This window comes from Oncorhynchus mykiss, chromosome 12 (genome assembly GCF_057628025.1).
Source record: "Oncorhynchus mykiss isolate SJ-2025 chromosome 12, ASM5762802v1, whole genome shotgun sequence".
NCBI lineage: Eukaryota > Metazoa > Chordata > Actinopteri > Salmoniformes > Salmonidae > Oncorhynchus > Oncorhynchus mykiss.
Window position 1 is genome coordinate 39,498,495 of NC_143033.1, and position 24,323 is coordinate 39,522,817.

The 24,323-nt window shown below is 47.5% G+C and overlaps 1 protein-coding gene across 3 annotated transcripts in view; it reads left to right on the top strand.

The window, feature by feature from the left end:
* The window catches only part of hlcs (holocarboxylase synthetase (biotin-(proprionyl-CoA-carboxylase (ATP-hydrolysing)) ligase)), a 53,119-nt gene that overhangs the window by 12,180 nt on the left and 16,616 nt on the right, over positions 1 to 24,323 (top strand). For all 3 annotated transcript variants that reach the window (XM_036937533.2, XM_036937534.2, XM_036937531.2), the window contains one exon: positions 6,425 to 6,708. In XM_036937533.2, coding sequence (XP_036793428.1) covers positions 6,425 to 6,708 — 284 coding nt within the window. The remainder of the gene's footprint in view (positions 1 to 6,424; positions 6,709 to 24,323) is intronic.

Genomic DNA, 24,323 nt, shown 5'->3' on the forward strand with positions numbered 1-24,323 from the left:
TATAGAGTCTAGAGTAGGTCTGTCAGATAGGGAGAAGTGCTGAAATGCAGCACTTGAGTTGGGAAAAGATTGTGAAAATGTCATTATTTCAGCCTGGGTCTTAAGAACGCAGCCCAGGTGTTATGTTACTCTAGTCTGCTGTACCCTCTTGGCAGGGGATACAAATGACAGCAGAAGTTTTCCTACGCACCTGTGGTGAAATAACTCTCCACTAGGTGGCAGAAAATCTCTTTTGCTCCTTATGAGTACTACAACTCCATCTCTCTGGTATTTCATAGTGTTTGTTGTGGTGATTCGTCTTAGCAAAAAGCAAATAATTCAGTCACTTTAATGAACTTTCTTGAGTATTCTTTATCAAAGTGTACACTTACTGAAAAATAAATCAAAGAACGTAGTACAGTTGTACCTCAAAATAAAATTCACTTTGCCCGCGATTTGTGAGCCCCAAAACCAATGCATTATCTCATAATGCCAGATAAAGACCTCAATGTACCCTGGACAGGAGAGATGTCACACCCGTTGCCCTCCGCTTAGGAAATCTTATGGGCCCACTTGAACGACTCTGTTAAGTTACTTATTTAAGTTAAGTTACTGTTAAGTTACTTATTTATCCATACACTTGGCCCTAGTTGGCCTCCCTCTGCCCGACAATGCAAAAGTGTTTCCGAAAAGGCCTAAAATGTAGTTTAATTATGACTGTTGTGTTTGGACTGGGCTGTGACTTCTTCACCCCACTGCCCCAGCAACTTTAAAACATACACCAGGATGATGAAAGCGAGGGCATGCAGGATCGCTTCCAGATTGTTCTTGGAAAATGGAAGGTGCTTTGAGGAATTGGAGGGGATTAGATAGTGTACCACAGAAATAGAATGCACTCTATAGAGTGTATTCTGTGCACATTGGCTAGAGCAGATGGACTGTGTGCATCTGTCAATGCTACCTCTGGAATTTGTAGTGGAGACCCTGGTGTTATTGTTATTACCCAGGTTCCTTTGCTCTAGCCCATCACATGGCATGGGCTTGCTCAGAGGAACTCTGTGCTCAGACAGATTCATCAAGGGAGCGTTTATTTCCCTTTTCCCCTCTACTGCTCACTTCTTCTCTCCCTATCTCCTTACTCTCTCATCCCTCTCTGATTTCCCTGCTATTCTTTCTCTAATCTGACAAACCAATTATCAAAATCAAATTTTATTGGTCACATATTTTGCATACGTTATTGTGGGTGTAGTGAAATGCTTGTGTTCCTAGCTCCAACAGTACCGTAGTATATAACACTTCACAATAATACAATAATCTAATTAAGAAATATTTAAATATTATCTCAAGCAATGTTGGAGTAGCATTGAATAGAATACAGTATATACATATGAGATGGGTTAAGTTGTATGTAAACATTATTAAAGTGACTATTGGTCCATTATTAAAGTGGCCAGTGATTCCAAGTCTATGTATATAGGGCAGCAGCCTCTAAGGTGCAGGGTTATGTAACCGGGTGGAAGCCGGCTAGTGATGGCTATTTAACAGTCTGATGGCCTTGAGATAGAAGCTGTTTTTCAGTGTCTTGGTCCCAGCGTTGATGCACCTGACCTTGCCTTCTGGATGATAGCGGGGTGAACAGGCCGTGGCTCGGGTGGTTGATGTCCTTTATGATCTTTTTGGCGGAGGGCAGGTAGTTTGCCCCCGGTGATGCGTTGGGCAGATCACCACTTTCTGGAGATCCCTGCGGTTGCGGGCGGTGCAGTTGCCGTACCAGGTGGTGATACAGCCCGATAGGATGCTCTCAGTTGTGCATCTGTAAAAGTTTGAGTGTTTTAGGGGCCAAGACAAATTTCTTAAGCCTCCTGAGGTTGAAAAGATGCTGTTGCGTTTTCTTCACCACTCTGTCTGTCTGGGTGGACCATTTCAGATTGTCAGTGATGTGTAGGCTGGGAAACTTGAAGCTTTCCACCTTCTCCACTGCAGTCCTGTCAATGTGGATAGGGGCGTGCTTCCTCTGCTGTTTCCTGAAGTCACCGATCAGCTCCTTTGTTTTGTTGACGTTGAGTGAGAGGTTATTTTCCTGGCACACTCTCCCAGGGCCCTCAACTCCCTGTAGGCTGTCTCGCCATTGTTGGTAATCAGGCTTACTACTATTGGGGCCTCTGCAAACTTGATGATTGAGTTGTAGGTGTGCATGGCCACGCAGTCATGGGTGATAAGGGAGTGTTGTTTCCTACCTTCACCACCATGGGGCGGCCCGTCAGGAAGTCCAGGACCCAGTTGCACAGGGTGTGTTCAGACCCAGGGCCCGAGCTTAATGATGAGCTTTAAGGGTACTATGGTGTTGGATACTGGGCTATAGTCAATGAACAGCATTCTTACATAGGTAATCCTCTTGTCCAAATGGGATAGGGCAGTGTAATGGTGCTTGCATCATCTGTGCATCTATTGAGGTGGTAAGCAAATTGAAGTGGGTCTAGGGTGTCAGGTAAGGTATAGGTGATATGATCCTTAACTAGAAGTGAGTGCCATGGGGCGATAGTCATTTAGTTCAGTTACCTTTGCTTTGTTGTGTACAGTAACAATGGTGTACATATTGCAGTAAGTGGGGACAGCAGACTGGGATAGGGAGACATTGAATATCTCTGTAAACACTGCAGCCAGCTGGTCTGGGCATTCTCTGAAGACGCAGCTAGGGATGATATCTGGGCCGGCAGCCTTGGGGGGTTAACTTTCTTAAATGTCTCAACTCACATCGGCCACGGAGAAGGAGAACCCACAGTCCTTGATAGCGGGCCATGTCTGTGTCACTGTGTTATCCTCAAAGTGGGAGGTGTTTAGCTTGTCCGGAAGCAAGACGTTGGTGTCTGCGACGTGGCTGGTTTTCCCTTTATAGTCCGTGATTGTCTGTAGAACCTGCCACATGCGTCTCGTGTCTGAGCCGTTGAATTGCAACTCCACTTTGTCTCTGAACTGACGTTTTGTCTGTTTGATTGCCTTACTGAGGGAATAAGTACACTGTTTGTATTCGGCCATATTCCCAGTCACCTTGCCATGGTTAAATGCAGTGGTTCGCGCTTTTAGTTTTGTGTGAATGCTGCCATCTATCAACGGTTTCTGGTTTGGGTAGGTTTTAATAGTCACAGTGGGTACAACATCTTGTATACACTTTCTGATGAACTCAGTCAGCGTATCCGTTTATTTGTCGATGTTATTCTCAGAGGCTACCCGGGAACATATCCCAGTCCGCGTGATCGAAACAATCTTGAAGCATGGATTCCGATTGATCATACCAGCATTGTATAGACCTTAGAACGGGTACTTCCTGTTTCTGCTTATAGGAAGGGAGGAGCAAAATGGAGTTGTGCACCTACATTTTTTTTCCTTTGTCTTAAATATGACTTAGATGTTTTCAGTTCGAACTAGTCAGGTTATGCAATTTTTAAGATACAACAGCAGACACACTGGCAGGGCTTTCAATAGAGAAACCTACTGAGCTCCCTGCTCCTTATCCCTGTAAGTCCAGAGATGTCAGACTTGTTAAGTGGCCCAACCAGTCTCCAGTGACCGCACTCTCCTTTGTGATTGGCACAAAGCAGATAATTGAGGCATGCAGATCAGCGACTCTAATTGATTAACCATCACTGTATTTGCTAAATATGGATTTGGGCTAATTAGGCCGTCATCCTTGTCCTCTCTCATTGCCAAGGGGGTGCTAAACACATACATTTGCGTAGCAGATGGTGCCTTGAGAGGTTAAAAAAATGACCTAATTTGAGGAGATGAAAGGAGCACCACGTATCCTCTTTACTAAACCGAGTATCTTCTGTGGGTGTGGGGTGGCAGAAATGACTATTAATCCACTCACTCAAAATTCTAGTAACTTTCCCCAAATTGGAGGATTAGCTGTCCATTTTCACTTCCACTAGTTATTATATTATGAGGAAATATAAATAAATAAAAAGGAAACTACAGAACACCACTAGAAATGTGCATGTATTTTTTTCATTTATTAGTAACATGGAAAAGAACATGGATACTGAATAATACTTGATGGGATACTTAAACAAAATTTAGCTGAAAATAAATAAGAATTAGTCAAATGTTTGAATGACCATAACATGATTAAATAGCGACATGATATACTTTAAATTGGTAGCTACCAGAGATGTGGACTTGTGTCACGTGACTTGGACTCAAGTACCACCCGAGTTGCAAATTTTGCGACTTGACTTTCACTTGAGCATCAATGACTCAGGATTTAACTTGGACTGGAACTATCAAAAGACTTGAGACTTGGATTACCCCCTCCTAAAAGAGCAGCAATTCTGTTAATACACCGTGAACATACATTTCTGGCAGTTCCGTTGCTCAAAGCTGAGAATTGCATTGGGTTATATGGAAAATGACTTAAATTCTGTTCTGCCTAGCGCTGCTGTGCCGGCAGGTGCAGAAAGGCAGAGCACTGTCCTATATTTTCAGCGCTTGTCACTTGAAAATATGTGCTCTTAGCAAGAGTTTCCTTGAATATTTATTCTGACCTCTCAATGTGCATGTAGTGGGCAGGGGGAAAACAACACTTGATTCTAATTGGAGATTTCAAAATGTCAATCAAGCTTTAGCTGTACTATTAACACTAGCTGTAAATTGTCATTTGGATGGCCTTTCTATTAGTAATGATTCAAAAACCATTTATTTATTCATCCGTTAAGTTTATTATGTAGGCCTATGTACTGTACAAGTATGCCTAGTGTAAGGTAAACAGATAATATAACCTGAATTAAAAAATTGCATTAAAATTTGTATAATACACTTAACAGAGTTCTCACCAAAGAATGTGCCTGTCATTTTTTTTATATACACTTTAAAAATGAATAAAACCAACTTGAAACTGTGTATAAATGATAATGGACCTACTGAACATTCATGCAGTTTCTTGACTGTGTCCAGCTCGCTAATAGCCTGCTCACCCAAATGAAAGCTAGACAGTCGAGGCGCATCGACAGTTCCAAAAACGATGGATAGAGGAATATATATTTTTTAATTATACAAATTACAGCAAAGAAATATAGGCAATTTTCAGTGTATCCTTCCGGACCTTGTTGAAGACAGAATGCTGCCCCTGGGGCAAAATGAGTTTGACACCACTGATTTAAAGAGGCAATCAGCAGTAAAACAAAGTTCTGTCAGTTCCTGTTACGGTAGAAAGCTGAGGGAAGAGGCTGGGGAAATGTAACCAAACTCAAATTCATAGACAGCTATGAAAGCAAGGACTGACCATCCCTAATAACATGGTTAAAACAATCATTTTGATATTAGTCTATATAGTGTTTGTTTACATCTACTTTGTTTACAAACATTGGCGTAAAACAAGCTTATATTTGGGGTTCTGATGGGGGTATGACAGTTTAACAAAGCTAATGAGGCATAAGTTCTATCCTTTAAGAATCAATGGGTACATATCATATAAGTCCAAAAATGGATGTAGCAACTGCAGATTGGCCCTTTAAGGCTCTAGATTGCAGGAAATGTCACTTACAGGTGCTCAAAAATCTCTAAGTCTCCCTCTGCCTTACCCATCAGCACCACCTTATTAAACAATCCTGGGGAGAACCTTGACTTAACCATATATTTGAAGACTCAAAACACAACACTTGTGACTTGACCTGAACTCTGGGACTTAACTTAAGACTTGCCCATTATTACTTGGGAGTTGACTCGAGACTCTAAGGTTAAGACTTGAGACTTGCTTCGGACTTGCTAAATTGTGACTTAGTTAGTACCGTCTCAGATAGTTACTATAAAGAATGACCTTTTTTATTTTTTAACCCATGTCTGATAAAATTCATCAAAGCAACAGATTACTTTAAATACAGACAATTCACTTTACTGTTCTTGGCTGAGTACAAATGATCTAGCCTGCGGCGAATGCAATGGAAGAATTCCCTGTCTGCGTAGCATTCGGGTACAGCATCATATTAGATGAGGATCATGTCAAATCCCTCTGTGGAGAAGGGGCTTCCTCTGACTTCTTGAGCAACATGTTTTTAGTGTTACGCATTGATCTAAAACACGGAGGAGATGGTTTCTGGTGGGAGTCAAAGTGTCTGATACTTTTGATGGAGGAGAAGTGACTGGAACAGAATGTTTCACTACTCTGGGAACCAGCGCCTAATTAAGCCATGTGATTGATTATCAGCAGCCGTTGATTATCTTATTTAAGGCTGGACTTCGCCTTGGCTCTTTAACTCTATACTGTAAATATATATAATTGAAAAAGATGGCATCATAATTGTCTGTTTTATACGTTTTCATGGAAGGATGGGAGCCATTAGGATATGAAGAAAAATATATTTCATTGAAATGAGTGAAGTGAATGGTAGTGAAATCACAGAGGATTTATTCAGTCTCTCATCACACCGGCCTTGTGTTCCTCTGTCCCCAGGAGCGCAGGGCCAGCTTCCTCAAGTGGCTGCACACCCAGTTGGACAAGGAAGGGCTGCTCAAGTGTTCCAAGGCATTCCTTAAAGTGGTCCCCAGCACAGAGCTTCAGGCTGGGCCCCCCCTGCTGCCCAAGGGGACTCTGGCCCTGGTCACAGATGCCCCAGAGGCCCAGAGCTGGGAGCAGTTCAGCCTGCAGACCTACAGCCAGCACCTGGAGACCCGCACGCTGGGACGCACCCTTCTCTACACTCAGGTCACCCCTACCACCATGGACCTACTAGAGGGGTAAGTTAACATTACCTGCACTTGGCTCTGGGACAGGGAGGGAGTGGGGTAGTCTGTAAGTAAGGGCCAAATCCTAACCTAAGAATTAGTCCAACTCAAAGTTTGACAGAACTCTCCATTGACATCGATGCATGATTTAAGCAGAAGTTTGAGTTGGCTGCACTCATATCTCCAGTTAGCATCTGGGGTTTATCGGGTGTGGGTGGTTTCAGGGGAAGATGTTCAGTTTACAGTCATTGTTAAAGTAACATGGACACATACGATGACATACGCACTGTGATACCCTTGTCAGCGTAGCGCCACAAGGTGATTCCGGGTTTAGTAGGGGTGTCTAAATGAAAATGAAGTTGTCAGACACCAGTGCAGCGTGAGAGCGATAAAAAGAGAGAGAAAGCAAATTCGATTGAGAGTGAGTGGTTGGTCCACCAACCATGCTGTGGGATGGGGGGGGCATTCCGCTGGGCTGGAACTAATTTAATGGCTGAGTGACCTTACTGCAGCAGAGGCAGGCTGTACCTAATACAGGTCTTTGTCTATATCCCACATCTCATTGGGAACTTGCCAGTCAACAGGCGGATCCCAGGGACAGGTGGAAGCTATTAGAGCTGTCATGAAGTTTGAAAAATGGATTCTGGACCTGCGCAGAATTGATTGGAACTGACAGTGTTGTCATTAAGGTTGTAAGGTAACGAAAGAGGGAGGAAAGACAAGGACGCGTGAAAAAAACAGTTGTGAATTTCTCCAGTTGTGAATTTGATTTCGCTCCCTCTGATTTTCTGGCGGTTTAATTTCCAGATGGTCCCGTTAGTCTTGATTAAGTGGGATTATTCTAGATGAAAGCCTCTTGTTGGAGTCCTTTTCTTTGTTTTATTCCCTCAAGCACATGTAGTTATTTTTTATTTAACCAGGCAAGTCAGTTAAGAACAAATTCTTATTTTACAAAGACAGCCTACCCCGGCCAAACCCTCCCCTAGCCCGGACGACAATGGGCCAATTGTGCACCACCCTATGGGACTCTGCTGGTTGTGATACAGCCCGGGATTGAACCAGGATCTGTAGTGACGCCTCTAGCACTGAGATGCAGTGTCTTAGATCGCTGCGCCACACGGGAGCCCGAGTCAAGCATAGGATGACTATGGGAGGATTGTCATTGTTTATCTGGACCGCTCTTGCTCCTATCAAAAGGGAACACCTGGGTTGTGTTCATTAGGCACCAAAAGGAAGAAAATGCTCCGAAACGGGGAGGTATTATCTGTACTTGTTCAATAAGAAACTCTCATTTTATTTTTCCATTCCAAAATGTTTTTCTACGCTGTGACCTAATGAACACGGTCCTGGTACTAACTGACACTAACCATATAGGCAACTGTCTTCCTATTCAGTATTGAGTGTGTTTTGGCATTCTGATATGGACTGGTGGTGATAGTGAAACTACTGTAGGTATCAAGTATGTATGACTCTCATTTATACTCAATAGGTCTTCATTTAGTCTGTACAACATGCTTTTCTCAATTTGTTTGCAGGCCTGTTCTTAGCTGTGGGGTCTGTTTTTGTGCAGATGGTAGTGGAATACCACGGCAGTTTAGGAGCTAGTCAAGTATAGCTTTTCAGTTTTCTTTGGAGGGCCACCAGTACAGTGGATTTAATAAGCATTTTCTTTATTAGAAACTATTTAATTCAAGAGGGACTATTTTTGATGCATGGAGAGAGAGTAAAGGACCCACAGTAAATGCAAAACCAATAACTGTTATTCGTCCAAAAAGCAGATATTTTGTTTTTCTGTTATAAGCCAAAGTAAGACAGGAAGTGAAAATAGGCTGAATAATTCATGGTTATAATTGAACTGGCATAAAACAACAATTAGCTGCACATTCCTATGTAAATACTTTTTTATGGTGGTGTAGTGCTCAGTGTCGGCAAGGAAATGTAAATTCAAATGAGTTGCCGCTGGCAAGAAATGTTCTGACCAATGTATTACTCAAGCAAAAAATAAATAAATGATGGAGTGTATTCGAATGTTTAGTTTGACGTATTTTACTTGAACTTATTGTTCAACAAAATGATGGCATTGTTGTATGCATATCTTTTAGCATACAGTAAAATGTCTAAAACAATTTTTTGCACCTCTTCCCCAACTGAAGTTTATTTAATCCTAGGCTATCCATGTCACTTTCAATAGTATGTATAATTTTTCCGTTAGACATTTTTTGTACATTCTTAATCAATATTTTAGTTCACAAATAAATGAGTTAAAGCAGTGGGAAGAAAAATCGGAGGATGTAACAACCTTATTAATATACGAAAGCTAATAATAATATACAAAGATATATCTTTTTTATTTCACCTTTATTTAACCAGGTAGGCCAGTTGAGAACAAGTTCTCATTTACAACTGCGACCTGGCCAAGATGAAGTAAAGCAGTGTGACAAAAACAACAACACAGAGTTACACATAAACAAAAGTACAGTCAATAACACAAAATAAAAATTTAAAAATCTATGTACAGTGCGTGCAAATGTAGTGAGGTAGGCAATAAATAGGCCATATAGGTGAAAGTAATTACAATTTAGCGCAATACTACTGTTCAAAAGTTTGGGGTCACTTAGAAATGTCCATGTTTTTGAAAGAAAATCAAAAAAATCTGTCCATGAAAATAACATCAAATTGACCAGAAATACAGTGTAAACATTAATGTTGTAAATGACTATTGTAGCTGGAAACTGCTTTCTTTTATTTTCATTATTCGTTTTTTTTTAATGGAATATCTCTTAGGCGTACAGAGGCCCATTATCAGCAACCATCACTCCTGTGTTCCAATGGCACATTGTGTTAGCTAATCCAAGTTTATAATTTTAAAAGGCTAATCTATCATTAGAAAACCCTTTTTCCAATTATGTTAGCACAGCTGAAAACTGTTGTTCTGATTTAAAGAAGCAATAAAACTTGCTTTCTTGAGACTAGTTGAGTATCTGGAGCATCAGCATTTGTGGGTTTGACTACAGGCTCAAAATGGCCAGAAACAAAGACCTTTCTTCTGAAACTCGTCAGTCTATTCTTGTTCTCAGAAATTAAGGCTATTCCATGTGAGAAATTGCCAAGAAACGGAAGATCTCATACAACGCTGTGTACTGATCCCTTCACAGATTTGTGCTGGGTAAAAGGGATCTTGAAGAAGGAAGGCTATCACTCCATTTTGCAACGCCATGCCATACCCTGTGGACTGCGCTTAATAGGAGCCAATTTCCTCCTGCAACAGGACAATGACCCAAAGTTCCAAACTATGCAATAACTATTTAGGGAAGAAGCAGTCAGCTGGTATTCTGTCTGTAATGGAGTGGCCAGCACAGTCACCGGATCTCAAACCTATCAAGCTGTTGTGGGAGCAGCTTGACCGTATGAATTGCCCATTAAGCCAATCCAACTTGTGGTAGGTACTTCAGGAAGCATGTGGTGAAATCTCTTCAGATTACCTCCACAATCTGACAACTAGAACGCCAAAGCTCTGCAAGGATGTAAATGGAGGATGCTTTGATGAAAGCAAAGTTTAAAGGACACAATTATTATTTAAATTAAAAATCATTATTTATAACCTTGTCAAAGTCTTGACTATATTTCCTATTCATTTTGCAACTGATTTCATGTATGTTTTCATGGAAAACAAGGACATTTCTAAGTGAACCCAAACTTTTGTGTGTGTGTGTGTGTGTATATATATAAACCTTTCCCCCAAATGCAACTTTAATTATAGATTAATCAGTTCTTCAACTCAATGGTGGAGCATTTATTTTATAAGTAATAAGTAATAGGCCATTGAGGGGGACCTTATTAAAAGGGGAATTGGTTGGGGGGTAAAGTGCCTGGCTCATCGGCTGGGGGAGCTGATGGAGGTATAGGGGGTGGGGAATATATTGACGGCCAGGCTGGGTCTGAGCTCAGTGGGGAGGCGGTGTGTTTGTCCAGAGTATTAGTGCTTTGTTTGGCCAGTAGCAGCTAATAATAGGCTGGCCCCAAGACAGATCACAAGGTCACAACAAAGCTAGAATATCAATGCCCTTAGCCAGGACCGCTGGGTTGTGAGCAGGTTACACACTCACTAACCCCTGCGTTTCACACTCACTAACCCCGCCGCTTCACACTCACTGACCTCGCCGCTTCACACTCACTGACCTCGCCGCTTCACACTCACTGACCCCGCCGCTTCACACTCACTGACCTCGCCGCTTCCCACTCACTGACCCCGCCGCTTCACACTCACTGACCTCGCCGCTTCACACTCACTGACCTCGCCGCTTCTCACTCACTGACCTCGCCGCTTCACACTCACTGACCTCGCCGTTTCACACTCACTGACCCTGCCGCTTCACACTCACTAACCCCGCCGCTTCACACACCCTAACCCCGCCGCTTCACACACCCTAACCCCGCCGCTTCACACTCCCTAACCCCGCCGCTTCACACTCCCTAACCCCGCCGCTTCACACTCACTAACCCCGCCGTTTCACACTCACTAACCCCGCCGCTTCACACTCCCTAACCCCGCCGCTTCACACTCACTAACCCCGCCGCCTCACACTCACTGACCCCGCCGTTTCACACTCACTAACCCCGCCGCTTCACACTCCCTAACCCCGCCGCCTCACACTCACTAACCCCGCCGCCTCACACTCACTAACCCCGCCGCCTCACACTCACTAACCCCGCCGCTTCACACTCCCTAACCCCGCCGCTTCACACTCACTAACCCCGCCGTTTCACACTCACTAACCCCGCCGCCTCACACTCACTAACCCCGCCGCCTCACACTCACTAACCCCGCCGCCTCACACTCACTAACCCCGCCGCTTCACACTCACTAACCCCGCCGCTTCACACTCACTAACCCCGCCGCTTCACACTCGCTAACCCCGCCGCTTCACACTCGCTAACCCCGCCGCTTCACACTCGCTAACCCCGCCGCTTCACACTCGCTAACCCCGCCGCTTCACACTCGCTAACCCCGCCGCCTCACACTCACTAACCCCGCCGCTTCACACTCACTAACCCCGCCGCTTCACACTCACTAACCCCGCCGCTTCACACTCCCTAACCCCGCCGCTTCACACTCACTAACCCCGCCGCCTCACACTCACTAACCCCGCCGCCTCACACTCACTAACCCCGCCGCTTCACACTCACTAACCCCGCCGCTTCACACTCACTAACCCCGCCGCTTCACACTCACTAACCCCGCCGCTTCACACTCACTAACCCCGCCGCTTCACACTCACTAACCCCGCCGCCTCACACTCACTAACCCCGCCGCCTCACACTCACTAACCCCGCCGCTTCACACTCACTAACCCCGCCGCTTCACACTCACTAACCCCGCCGCTTCACACTCACTAACCCCGCCGCTTCACACTCACTAACCCCGCCGCCTCACACTCACTAACCCCGCCGCCTCACACTCACTAACCCCGCCGCTTCACAGACCCTAACCCCGCCGCTTCACACTCACTAACCCCGCCGCTTCACACTCCCTAACCCCGCCGCTTCACACTCACTAACCCCGCCGCTTCACACTCACTAACCCCGCCGCCTCACACTCACTAACCCCGCCGCTTCACACTCACTAACCCCGCCGCTTCACACTCACTAACCCCGCCGCTTCACACTCCCTAACCCCGCCGCTTCACACTCACTAACCCCGCCGCTTCACACTCACTAACCCCGCCGCTTCACACTCACTAACCCCGCCGCTTCACACTCACTAACCCCGCCGCTTCACACTCCCTAACCCCGCCGCTTCACACTCACTAACCCCGCCGCCTCACACTCACTAACCCCGCCGCTTCACACTCACTAACCCCGCCGCTTCACACTCCCTAACCCCGCCGCTTCACACTCACTAACCCCGCCGTTTCACACTCACTAACCCCGCCGCCTCACACTCACTAACCCCGCCGCCTCACACTCACTAACCCCGCCGCTTCACACTCACTAACCCCGCCGCTTCACACTCACTAACCCCGCCGCTTCACACTCACTAACCCCGCCGCTTCACACTCACTAACCCCGCCGCCTCACACTCACTGACCCCGCCGTTTCACACTCACTAACCCCGCCGCTTCACACTCCCTAACCCCGCCGCTTCACACTCGCTAACCCCGCCGCTTCACACTCGCTAACCCCGCCGCTTCACACTCGCTAACCCCGCCGCTTCACACTCGCTAACCCCGCCGCTTCACACTCCCTAACCCCGCCGCTTCACACTCACTAACCCCGCCGCCTCACACTCACTGACCCCGCCGTTTCACACTCACTAACCCCGCCGCTTCACACTCCCTAACCCCGCCGCTTCACACTCGCTAACCCCGCCGCTTCACACTCGCTAACCCCGCCGCTTCACACTCGCTAACCCCGCCGCTTCACACTCGCTAACCCCGCCGCTTCACACTCGCTAACCCCGCCGCTTCACACTCGCTAACCCCGCCGCTTCACACTCGCTAACCCCGCCGCTTCACACTCGCTAACCCCGCCGCTTCACACTCACTAACCCCGCCGCTTCACACTCACTAACCCCGCCGCTTCACACTCACTAACCCCGCCGCTTCACACTCACTAACCCCGCCGCTTCACACTCACTTTATTTATCCGTTATTTTACCAGGTCGGTTGACTGAGAACATGTACTCATTTGCAGCAATGACCTGGGGAATAGGTACAGGGGAGAGGAGGGGGATGAATGAGCCAATTGTAAACTGGGGATTATTAGATGACCGTGATGGTTTGAGGGCCAGATTGGGAATTTAGCCAGGACAGTCGGGTTTAAATGTCAGTCGGATGGAGAACGCGCTCCCCCCCGGGGTTAACACCCCTACTCTTACGATAAGTGCCACGGGATCTTTAATGACCTCAGAGAGTCAGGACACCCGTTTAACGTCCCATCCGAAAGACAGCACCCTACACAGGGCAATGTCCCCAATCACTGCCCTGGGGCATTGGGATACTAACCCCGCCGTTTCATACTCCCTAACCCCGCCGCTTCACACTCCCTAACCCCATCGCTAGGCAGCTACTCACACTTTCTAATGCTTCTCATACAGTCTGATAGATTACAGAGAGGCTAGATACCCATCACAGTCATATTGTATAATTATTATTCAATTGCTACTCAATTCGCTACTAAAACATGTCTCATGACTTATCAAACCGAAGGCCTTTGAGACATTTTACAAGGACGCAGATATCTTGCACATACATAAGTCGGAAGTTTATGTACACCTTAGCCAAATACAATTCAACTCAGTTTTTCACAATTCCTGTGAAATGTGAGAATAATAGTAGAGAATGATTTATTTAATGTTTTAATTATTTAATCACATTCCCAGTGGGTCAGAAGTTTACATACACTCAATTAGTATTTGGTAGCATTGCCTTTCAATTGTTTAACTTCGGTCAAACGTTTCTGGTAACCTTCCACAAGCTTCCCACAACAAGTTGGGTGAATTTTGGCCCATTCCTCCTGACAGAGCTGGTATAACTGAGTCAGGTTTGTAAGGCCTCCTTGCTCACACACGCCTTTTCAGTTCTGCCCACATATTTTTCTATAGGATTGAGGTCAGGGTTTTGTGATGGCCACTCCAATACCTTGACTTTGTTGTTCTTAAGCCATTTTGCCACAACTTTGATAGTCTGCTTAGGGTCATTGTCCATTTGGAAAGACCCATTTGCGACCAAGCTTTAACTTTCCTGACTGATGTCTTGTGGATATATTGAAGCAACATCTCATCATTTTCTTTCCTCATGATGCGATCTATTTTGTGAAGTGCACCAGTCCCTCCTGCAGCAAAGCACCCCCACAACATGATGCTGCCACCCCCGTGCTTCACGATTGGGAGGGTGTTCTTCGGCTTGCAAGCCTCCCCCCTTTTCCTCCAAATTTGGTACCTGTTATCTCCAGCATCTTCACAAGGTCCTTTGCTGTTGTTCTGGGTCTGATTTGCACTTTTCGCACTAAAGTACGTTCATCTCTAGGATATTGTTATATTGTTTCCTTCCTGAGCGGTATGACAGCTGCCTGGTCCCATAGTGTTTATACTTGTGTACTATTGTTTGTACAGATAAACTTTGTACCTTCAGGGGTTTGGAAATTGCTCCCAAGGATGAACCAGACTTGTGGAGGTCTACAATGTTTTTTTCTGAGGGCTTAGCTGATTTCTTTTGGTTTTCCCATGATGTCAAGCAAATAGGCATGAGTTTGAAGGTAGGCCTTGAAATACATCCACAGGTACACCTCCAATTGACTCAAATTATGTCAATTAGCCTATCAGAAGCTTCTGAAGCCATTACATAATTTTCTGGAATTTTCAAAACTGTTTAAAGACACAGTCAACTTAGTGTATGTAAACTTCTGACCCACTGGAATTGTGATACAGTGAATTATATGTGAAATAATCTGTCTGTAAACAATTTTTGGGAAAATTACTTGTGTCATGCACAAAGTAGATGTCCCAACCGACTTGCAAAAACGAAAATGTTTGTTAATTAACAAGAAATGTGTGGAGTGGTTGAAAAATGAGTTTTAATGACTCCAACCTAAGTGTATGTAAACTTCCGACTTCAACTTTGCTCCTCGTCGCATTCGTCATCTCTTATTGTATATGTGTGATACTTTGGCCACAGTCAGACTGTGAAAATGGTTTCATAAAAGTGTCAGTTCATTAGTTTGCTGCAATGTTTGATAGTCCATAATAATTTGTCCTGGGAGATGGTGGTGTGAGGCATCAAGACAGATCAGTAGCAACCTATCACCCAGACAGACATTTTCCTTGCGGTACACTGGGGGGGGTGGGCGGCGTTCTCCATCCGACTGACATTTAAACCCGACTGTTTTGTGGAAGTGTTTATTTGTGAACAAGGTGAGATAAGACCCTATGGTGTTCCTGAATGCTAATCCACTGGGTCCACTGAGCCATAATGATGCTTTTCCTGCTCAGGTGAACCTGATCCCAGCGCCTGGAGCGCTACGCTTCTTTTTGTCCCGGTTTCTCTCATTCTCTCTATCTGAGCCCAGGCGGCAGGTCCGTCAAGAAAAACCCCAGGGCCCACTTTTCCTCTCCTCTAACTTCTCATTTTTCTTTCATTAAGCAGAGAATTTGGGCCTGGTGAGAGGAACAAGTGATGGACGTAAAATGCAAATGACTTGAAAGATGACCACCAGCGGTGTAATTTAGCAGTGAAAACCCACGCCATATTTGGTTTGAGTTGCAGGGACATAAACAGGACCCTGTTAAGCTAATGGGAGCATAACACTTTCGTCCTCTGGAAGTGGGAATAAGACAAACACAGTGAATAAGGGGCTCTTCTGGTTAAAGCAGCCCCGTTGTCGGGCCAAAGCCCCGGCAATCAGTGTTTGTTTTGACAGGGAATCCAAAATCCAAACTGACACTGTATGGAATTAGGGTCGTGTTTCCTGTGCAAAATATGAACCGTGTACGGGTAGAAAATGAGAAAGGAGTGCGAGAAAGAGAGAGAAAATGGACGCCCCATAACTGCAGCAGCAGGTATGTACATAAAAATCGAATTGGTCCAATTGACCTTGCATGCTCTACCTGCAATTATCTAAAATTGTAAGCAGATGCCTAAAGTCCTCATTTCATATTCTGGTGAACATCTGGCGTGGCTGACCAGAGTTAAAGTTTACATCTCCAGCAAGTCGGCATGCTAAGGAGCTGGAGTCTGCAGGTCAGGCTTTGAGGAGAGGACCCTGCAGGGCACAGGCCTCATAGAAGTGTTCAAGTGGAGCAGGAGAAAGAGAGAGAGAGACACACACTCGCACAAATGGGAGAATAGAGAAACACCCTCCGGCACAGATGAACAACAGGAGTTAAAATGATGAACATATTTTGTCATCGGAAATTCAATAGGCATCATCAGGGTGGAGGAGAATAGTTGCTCAACACTATGTGATAAAGGTTCTACATATGTCATGAAAACACAAGCTCCAAGGAAAGACTGACATCCTGTCCAAGACATCGTTCTTTAAACAAAGACATCACAGCTCTAAAGAAAGAAATCGAGTGGCGTTCCTCTGTATGTTCTGATGATGAGCGTTTCTGACTAAACCTCTAGGGCCATTTTACAGGGTCCAGCAGAGTCAGGGAAAAGAGGGCGACCTGCCCTCGCCTGCCCTCAGTAATGGACGCCGCCTCGCATTGATCACCTCTAAGGGTGCTATTTGAAAATGATAATTTGTGCCAACAAGATTACCTCAATTAATCACATTTACAGATTAGTTTTTCCTCTCCTATCGATCATCACCTTTATTTCGGTTGATGATCAATGCAAACTAGTTTAGGCTAACCACGGCAAATCCAATTGTGAAAAAGAGCATCGACGGCAGAAATAATCTCTTAATTTGAGATATTTTGATCTGGGGGATTGGATGGGATGGGAGAGTGTTTTTATGATAAATGGCTTTCAGTAAAAGGTCCCCAAATTAGAGATTTAGGCCTATATCACTCTGCCTGATGAGTTATGATTTGAATTGAAGTTTTATCAGAAAATAAAATCCAGTCAAGTCAATTAATTTTGTCATTGTAAATTACTATAATGACTTGGAGGCAGTCATCCACGTCAGTGTGGGCAAAATCGAGTTACTGTTTATTTGCCGTCACCCCAACAGCCATTCCCTGTGACAGGCAGCATGCTGTTGAGAAACATCTTCACCTGGCCTGTTTAAGAATCAACAGAGCATAGCTTCACCCCTAGGCCTAGGGATAACCTTTGGGCTGAAAATCCTCTTTTTGTCTGCTATGTGTAATGTGTACCCCACACCATTCTCTCCTATACCCCCGAAAACAAGTTTAGTGACTGGGCCTTTACACTAATCCAGGACTGGCGCGCACACACACACACACACACACACACACACACACACACACACACACACACTATATGTCAGTCTAGGGAGGTATGAGTTACTGCTCCTCCCCTCTTGTCCCTCTGACCTATTGGCACTGAGTAAGTGACCCCTCTGGCTCAGCTGCCCCCCCAAGACAAAGCTCTGGGAGCCTATCTCTGGTCCGGCCAGCCAAACAAAGGCCTGGCCGGACTTAAAAGGGCCCTGCTCTTCTGGGAGAGGTGGTCCCATCTTTCATCCCCAGACGTGTTACTTTGTAATGTCTTTTTCCTGGGCTTGTTGTAATTATGAGCTGGACAATGGTCCCAGTCTGGTCAGTGACGATGAAATGAATGCTGCTGCTTGATGGGGTGGTTAAGTAGTAGGGGTTACTGCTGCTGGATGGGATGGTTGAGTAGAAGGGGTTACTGCTGCTGGATGGGATGGTTGAGTAGAAGGGGTTACTGCTGCTGGATGGGGTGGTTGAGTAGTAGGGGTTACTGCTGCTGGATGAGGTGGTTGAGTAGAAGGGGTTACTGCTGCTGGATGAGGTGGTTGAGTAGAAGGGGTTACTGCTGCTGGATGAGGTGGTTGAGTACAAGGGTTTACTGCTGCTGGATGGGGTGGTTGAGTAGTAGGGGTTACTGCTGCTGGATAGGGTGGTTGAGTAGAAGGGGTTACTGCTGCTGGATAGGGTGGTTGAGTAGAAGGGATTACTGCTGCTGGATGGGGTGGTTGAGTAGAAGGGGTTACTGCTGCTGGATGGGATGGTTGAGTAGAAGGGGTTACTGCTGCTGGATAGGGTGGTTGAGTAGAAGGGGTTACTGCTGCTGGATGGGGTGGTTGAGTAGTAGGGGTTACTGCTGCTGGATGGGGTGGTTCAGTAGAAGGGGTTACTGCTGCTGGATGGGGTGGTTGAGTAGTAGGGGTTACTGCTGCTGGATGGGATGGGATGGTTGAGTAGAAGGGGTTACTGCTGCTGGATGGGGTGGTTGAGTATAAGGGGTTACTGCTGCTGGATGGGGTGGTTGAGTAGAAGGGATTACTGCTGCTGGATGGGGTGGTTGAGTAGAAGGGGTTACTGCTGCTGGATGGGGTGGTTGGTGGTTGAGTAGTAGGGGTTACTGCTGCTGGATGGGATGGTTGAGTAGAAGGGGTTACTGCTGCTGGATAGGGTGGTTGAGTAGTAGGGGTTACTGCTGCTGGATGGGGTGGTTGAGTAGTAGGGGTTACTGCTGCTGGATGGGGTGGTTGAGTAGTAGGGGTTACTGCTGCTGGATGGGGTGGTTGAGTAGAAGGGGTTACTGCTGCTGGATGAGGTGGTTGAGTAGAAGGGGTTACTGCTGCTGGATGGGATGGGGTGGTTGAGTAGAAGGGGTTACTGCTGCTGGATGGGATGGGGTGGTTGAGTAGAAGGGGTTACTGCTGCTGGATAGGGTGGTTGAGTAGAAGGGGTTACTGCTGCTGGATGAGGTGGTTGAGTAGAAGGGGTTACTGCTGCTGGATGAGGTGGTTGAGTAGAAGGGGTTACTGCTGCTGGATGGGATGGGGTGGTTGAGTAGAAGGGGTTACTGCTGCTGGATGGGGTGGTTCAGTAGAAGGGGTTACTGCTGCTGGATGGGGTGGTTGAGTAGTAGGGGTTACTGCTGCTGGATGGGATGGTTGAGTAGAAGGGGTTACTGCTGCTGGATGGGGTGGTTGAGTAGAAGGGGTTACTGCTGCTGGATGGGGTGGTTGAGTAGAAGGGGTTACTGCTGCTGGATGGGGTGGTTGAGTAGAAGGGGTTACTGCTGCTGGATGGGATGGTTGATTAGAAGGGGTTACTGCTGCTGGATAGGGTGGTTGAGTAGAAGGGGTTACTGCTGCTGGATGGGGTGGTTGAGTAGTAGGGGTTACTGCTGCTGGATGGGGTGGTTGAGTAGTAGGGGTTACTGCTGCTGGATGGGGTGGTTGAGTAGAAGGGGTTACTGCTGCTGGATGGGGTGGTTGAGTAGAAGGGGTTACTGCTGCTGGATGGGGTGGTTGAGTAGAAGGGGTTACTGCTGCTGGATGGGGTGGTTGAGTAGAAGGGGTTACTGCTGCTGGATGGGATGGTTGATTAGAAGGGGTTACTGCTGCTGGATAGGGTGGTTGAGTAGAAGGGGTTACTGCTGCTGGATGGGGTGGTTGAGTAGTAGGGGTTACTGCTGCTGGATGGGGTGGTTGAGTAGTAGGGGTTACTGCTGCTGGATGGGGTGGTTGAGTAGTAGGGGTTACTGCTGCTGGATGGGGTGGTTGAGTAGAAGGGGTTACTGCTGCTGGATGAGGTGGTTGAGTAGAAGGGGTTACTGCTGCTGGATGGGATGGGGTGGTTGAGTAGAAGGGGTTACTGCTGCTGGATGGGGTGGTTCAGTAGAAGGGGTTACTGCTGCTGGATAGGGTGGTTGAGTAGAAGGGATTACTGCTGCTGGATGGGGTGGTTGAGTAGAAGGGGTTACTGCTGCTGGATGGGATGGTTGAGTAGTAGGGGTTACTGCTGCTGGATGGGGTGGTTCAGTAGAAGGGGTTACTGCTGCTGGATGGGGTGGTTGAGTAGAAGGGGTTACTGCTGCTGGATGGGGTGGTTGAGTAGTAGGGGTTACTGCTGCTGGATGGGATGGTTGAGTAGAAGGGGGTATTACTGCTGCTGGATGGGGTGGTTGAGTAGAAGGGGTTACTGCTGCTGGATGGGGTGGTTGAGTAGAAGGGGTTACTGCTGCTGGATGGGATGGTTGAGTAGAAGGGATTACTGCTGCTGGATGGGGTGGTTTAGTAGAAGTGGTTACTGCTGCTGGATCGGATGGGGTGGTTGAGTAGTAGGGGTTACTGCTGCTGGATGGGGTGGTTGAGTAGAAGTGGTTACTGCTGCTGGACAGGGTGGTTGAGTAGAAGGGGTTACTGCTGCTGGATGGGATGGGGTGGTTGAGTAGTAGGGGTTACTGCTGCTGGATGGGATGGTTGAGTAGAAGGGGTTACTGCTGCTGGATAGGGTCGTTGAGTAGAAGGGGTTACTGCTGCTGGATGGGGTGGTTGAGTAGAAGGGGTTACTGTTGCTGGGTGGGATGGGGTGGGATGGTTGAGTAGAAGGGGTTACTGCTGCTGGATCGGGTGGTTGAGTAGAAGGGGTTACTGCTGCTGGATGGGGTGGTTGAGTAGTAGGGGTTACTGTTGCTGGATAGGGTGGTTGAGTAGTAGGGGTTACTGCTGCTGGATAGGGTGGTTGAGTAGAAGGGGTTACTGCTGCTGGATAGGGTGGTTGAGTAGTAGGGGTTACTGCTGCTGGATGAGGTGGTTGAGTAGAAGGGGTTACTGCTGCTGGATGAGGTGGTTGAGTAGAAGGGGTTACTGTTGCTGGATGGGGTGGGATGGTTGAGTAGAAGGGGTTACTGCTGCTGGATGGGGTGGTTGAGTAGAAGGGGTTACTGCTGCTGGATGGGATGGGATGGTTGAGTAGAAGGGGTTACTGCTGCTGGATGGGGTGGTTGAGTAGTATGGGTTACTGCTGCTGGATGAGGTGGTTGAGTAGAAGGGGTTACTGTTGCTGGATGGGGTGGGATGGTTGAGTAGAAGGGGTTACTGCTGCTGGATGGGGTGGTTGAGTAGAAGGGGTTACTGCTGCTGGATGGGATGGGATGGTTGAGTAGAAGGGGTTACTGCTGCTGGATAGGGTGGTTGAGTAGAAGGGGTTGCTGCTGCTGGATGGGGTGGTTGAGTAGAAGGGGATTTATTGCTGCTAGTGGGATGGGGTGGTTGAGTAGAAGGGGTTACTGCTGCTGGATAGGGTGGTTGAGTAGAAGGGGTTACTGCTGCTGGATAGGGTGCTTGAGTAGTAGGGGTTACTGCTGCTGGATGGGGTGTTTGAGAAGTAGGGGTCACTGCTGCTGGATGGGATGGGGTGGTTGAGTAGAAGGGGTTACTGCTGCTGGATAGGGTGGTTGAGTAGAAGGGGTTACTGCTGCTGGATAGGGTGGTTGAGTAGAAGGGGTTACTGCTGCTGGATAGGGTGATTGAGTAGTAGGGGTTACTGCTGCTGGATGGGGTGGTTGAGTAGTAGGGGTTTCTTCTGCTGGATGGGGTGGTTGAGTAGTATGGGTTACTGCTGCTGGATAGGGTGGTTGAGTAGAAGGGGTTACTGCTGCTGGATGGGGTGGTTGAGTAGAAGGGGTTACTGCTGCTGGTGGGATGGGGTGGTTGAGTAGAAGGGGTTACTGCTGCTGGATGGGGTGGTTGAGTAGAAGGGGTTACTGCTGCTGGTGGATGGGGTGGTTGAGTAGAAGGGGTTACTGCTGCTGGATGGGGTGGTTGAGTAGTAGGGGTTTCTGCTGCTGGATGGGGTGGTTGAGTAGTATGGGTTACTGCTGCTGGATAGGGTGGTTGAGTAGAAGGGGTTACTGCTGCTGGATGGGGTGGTTGAGTAGAAGGGGTTACTGCTGCTGGTGGGATGGGGTGGTTGAGTAGAAGGGGTTACTGCTGCTGTATAGGGTGGTTGAGTAGAAGGGGTTACTGCTGCTGGATAGGGTGCTTGAGTAGAAGGGGTTACTGCTGCTGGATAGCATGGATGAGTAGTAGGTGTTACTGCTGCTGGATAGGGTGGTTGAGTAGTAAGGGTTACTGCTGCTGGATGGGATGGTTGAGTAGAAGGGGTTACTGCTGCTGGATGGGGTGGTTGAGTAGAAGGGGTTACTGCTGCTGGATGGGGTGGTTGAGTAGAAGGGGTTACTGCTGCTGGTGGGATGGGGTGGTTGAGTAGAAGGGGTTACTGCTGCTGGATGGGGTGGTTGAGTAGAAGGGGTTACTGCTGCTGGATAGGGTGCTTGAGTAGTAGGGGTTACTGCTGCTGGATGGGGTGGTTGAGTAGAAGGGGTTACTGCTGCTGGATGGGTTGGGATGGTTGAGTAGATGGGGTTACTGCTGCTGGATGGGGTGGTTGAGTAGAAGGGGTTACTGCTGCTGGATAGGGTGGTTGAGTAGCAGTGGTTACTGCTGCTGGATGGGATGGGATGGTTGAGTAGAAGGGGTTACTGCTGCTGGATGGGGTGGTTGAGTAGAAGGGGTTACTGCTGCTGGTGGATGGGGTGGTTGAGTAGAAGGGGTTACTGCTGCTGGATGGGGTGGTTGAGTAGAAGGGGTTACTGCTGCTGGATGGGGTGTTTGAGAAGTAGGGGTCACTGCTGCTGGATGGAATGGGGTGGTTGAGTAGAAGGGGTTACTGCTGCTGGATAGGGTGGTTGAGTAGAAGGGGTTACTGCTGCTGGATAGGGTGGTTGAGTAGAAGGGGTTACTGCTGCTGGTGGGAAGGGGTGGTTGAGTAGAAGGGGTTACTGCTGCTGGATAGGGTGGTTGAGTGGAAGGGGTTACTGCTGCTGGATATGGTGCTTGAGTAGTAGGGGTTACTGCTGCTGGATAGCATGAATGAGTAGTAGGTGTTACTGCTGCTGGATAGGGTGGTTGAGTAGTAGGGGTTACTGCTGCTGGATAGGGTGGGTTACTGCTGCTGGATGAGGTGGTTGAGTAGAAGGGGTTACTGTTGCTGGATGGGTTGGGATGGTTGAGTAGAAGGGGTTACTGCTGCTGGATGGGGTGGTTGAGTAGAAGGGGTTACTGCTGCTGGATGGCGTGGTTGAGTAGTAGGGGTTACTGCTGCGGGATGGGATGGTTGAGTAGAAGGGGTTACTGCTGCTGGATGGGGTGGTTGAGTAGAAGGGGTTACTGCTGCTGGTGGCATGGGGTGGTTGAGTAGAAGGGGTTACTGCTGCTGGATGGGGTGGTTGAGTAGTAGGGGTTACTGCTGCTGGATGGGGTGGTTGAGTAGTATGTGTTACTGCTGCTGGATAGGGTGGTTGAGTAGAAGGGGTTACTGCTGCTGGATGGGGTTGTTGAGTAGAAGGTGTTACTGCTGCTGGTGGGATGGGGTGGTTGAGTAGAAGGGGTTACTGCTGCTGGATGGGATGGGGTGGTTGAGTAGAAGGGGTTACTGCTGCTGGATAGGGTGCTTGAGTAGTAGGGGTTACTGCTGCTGGATAGCATGGATGAGTAGTAGGTGTTACTGCTGCTGGATAGGGTGGTTGAGTAGTAGGGGTTACTGCTGCTGGATAGGGTGGGTTACTGCTGCTGGATAGGGTGGTTGAGTAGAAGGGGTTACTGCTGCTGGATGGGATGGGGTGGTTGAGTAGTAGGGGTTACTGCTGCTGGATGGGATGGTTGAGTAGAAGGGGTTACTGCTGATGGATAGGGTGGTTGAGTAGAAGGGGTTACTGTTGCTGGATGGGATGGTTGAGTAGAAGGGGTTACTGCTGCTGGATGGGGTGGTTGAGTATTAGGGGTTACTGCTGCTGGCTGGGGTGGTTGAGTAGAACGGGTTACTGCTGCTGGATAGGGTGGTTGAGTAGTAAGGGTTACTGCTGCTGGATGGGGTGGTTGAGTAGTAGGGGTTACTGCTGATGGATAGGGTGGTTGAGTAGAAGGGGTTACTGTTGCTGGATGGGGTGGTTGAGTAGTAGGGGTTACTGCTGCGGGATGGGATGGTTGAGTAGAAGGGGTTACTGCTGCTGGATGGGGTGGTTGAGTAGAAGGGGTTACTGCTGCTGGTGGCATGGGGTGGTTGAGTAGAAGGGGTTACTGCTGCTGGATGGGGTGGTTGAGTAGTAGGGGTTACTGCTGCTGGATGGGGTGGTTGAGTAGTATGTGTTACTGCTGCTGGATAGGGTGGTTGAGTA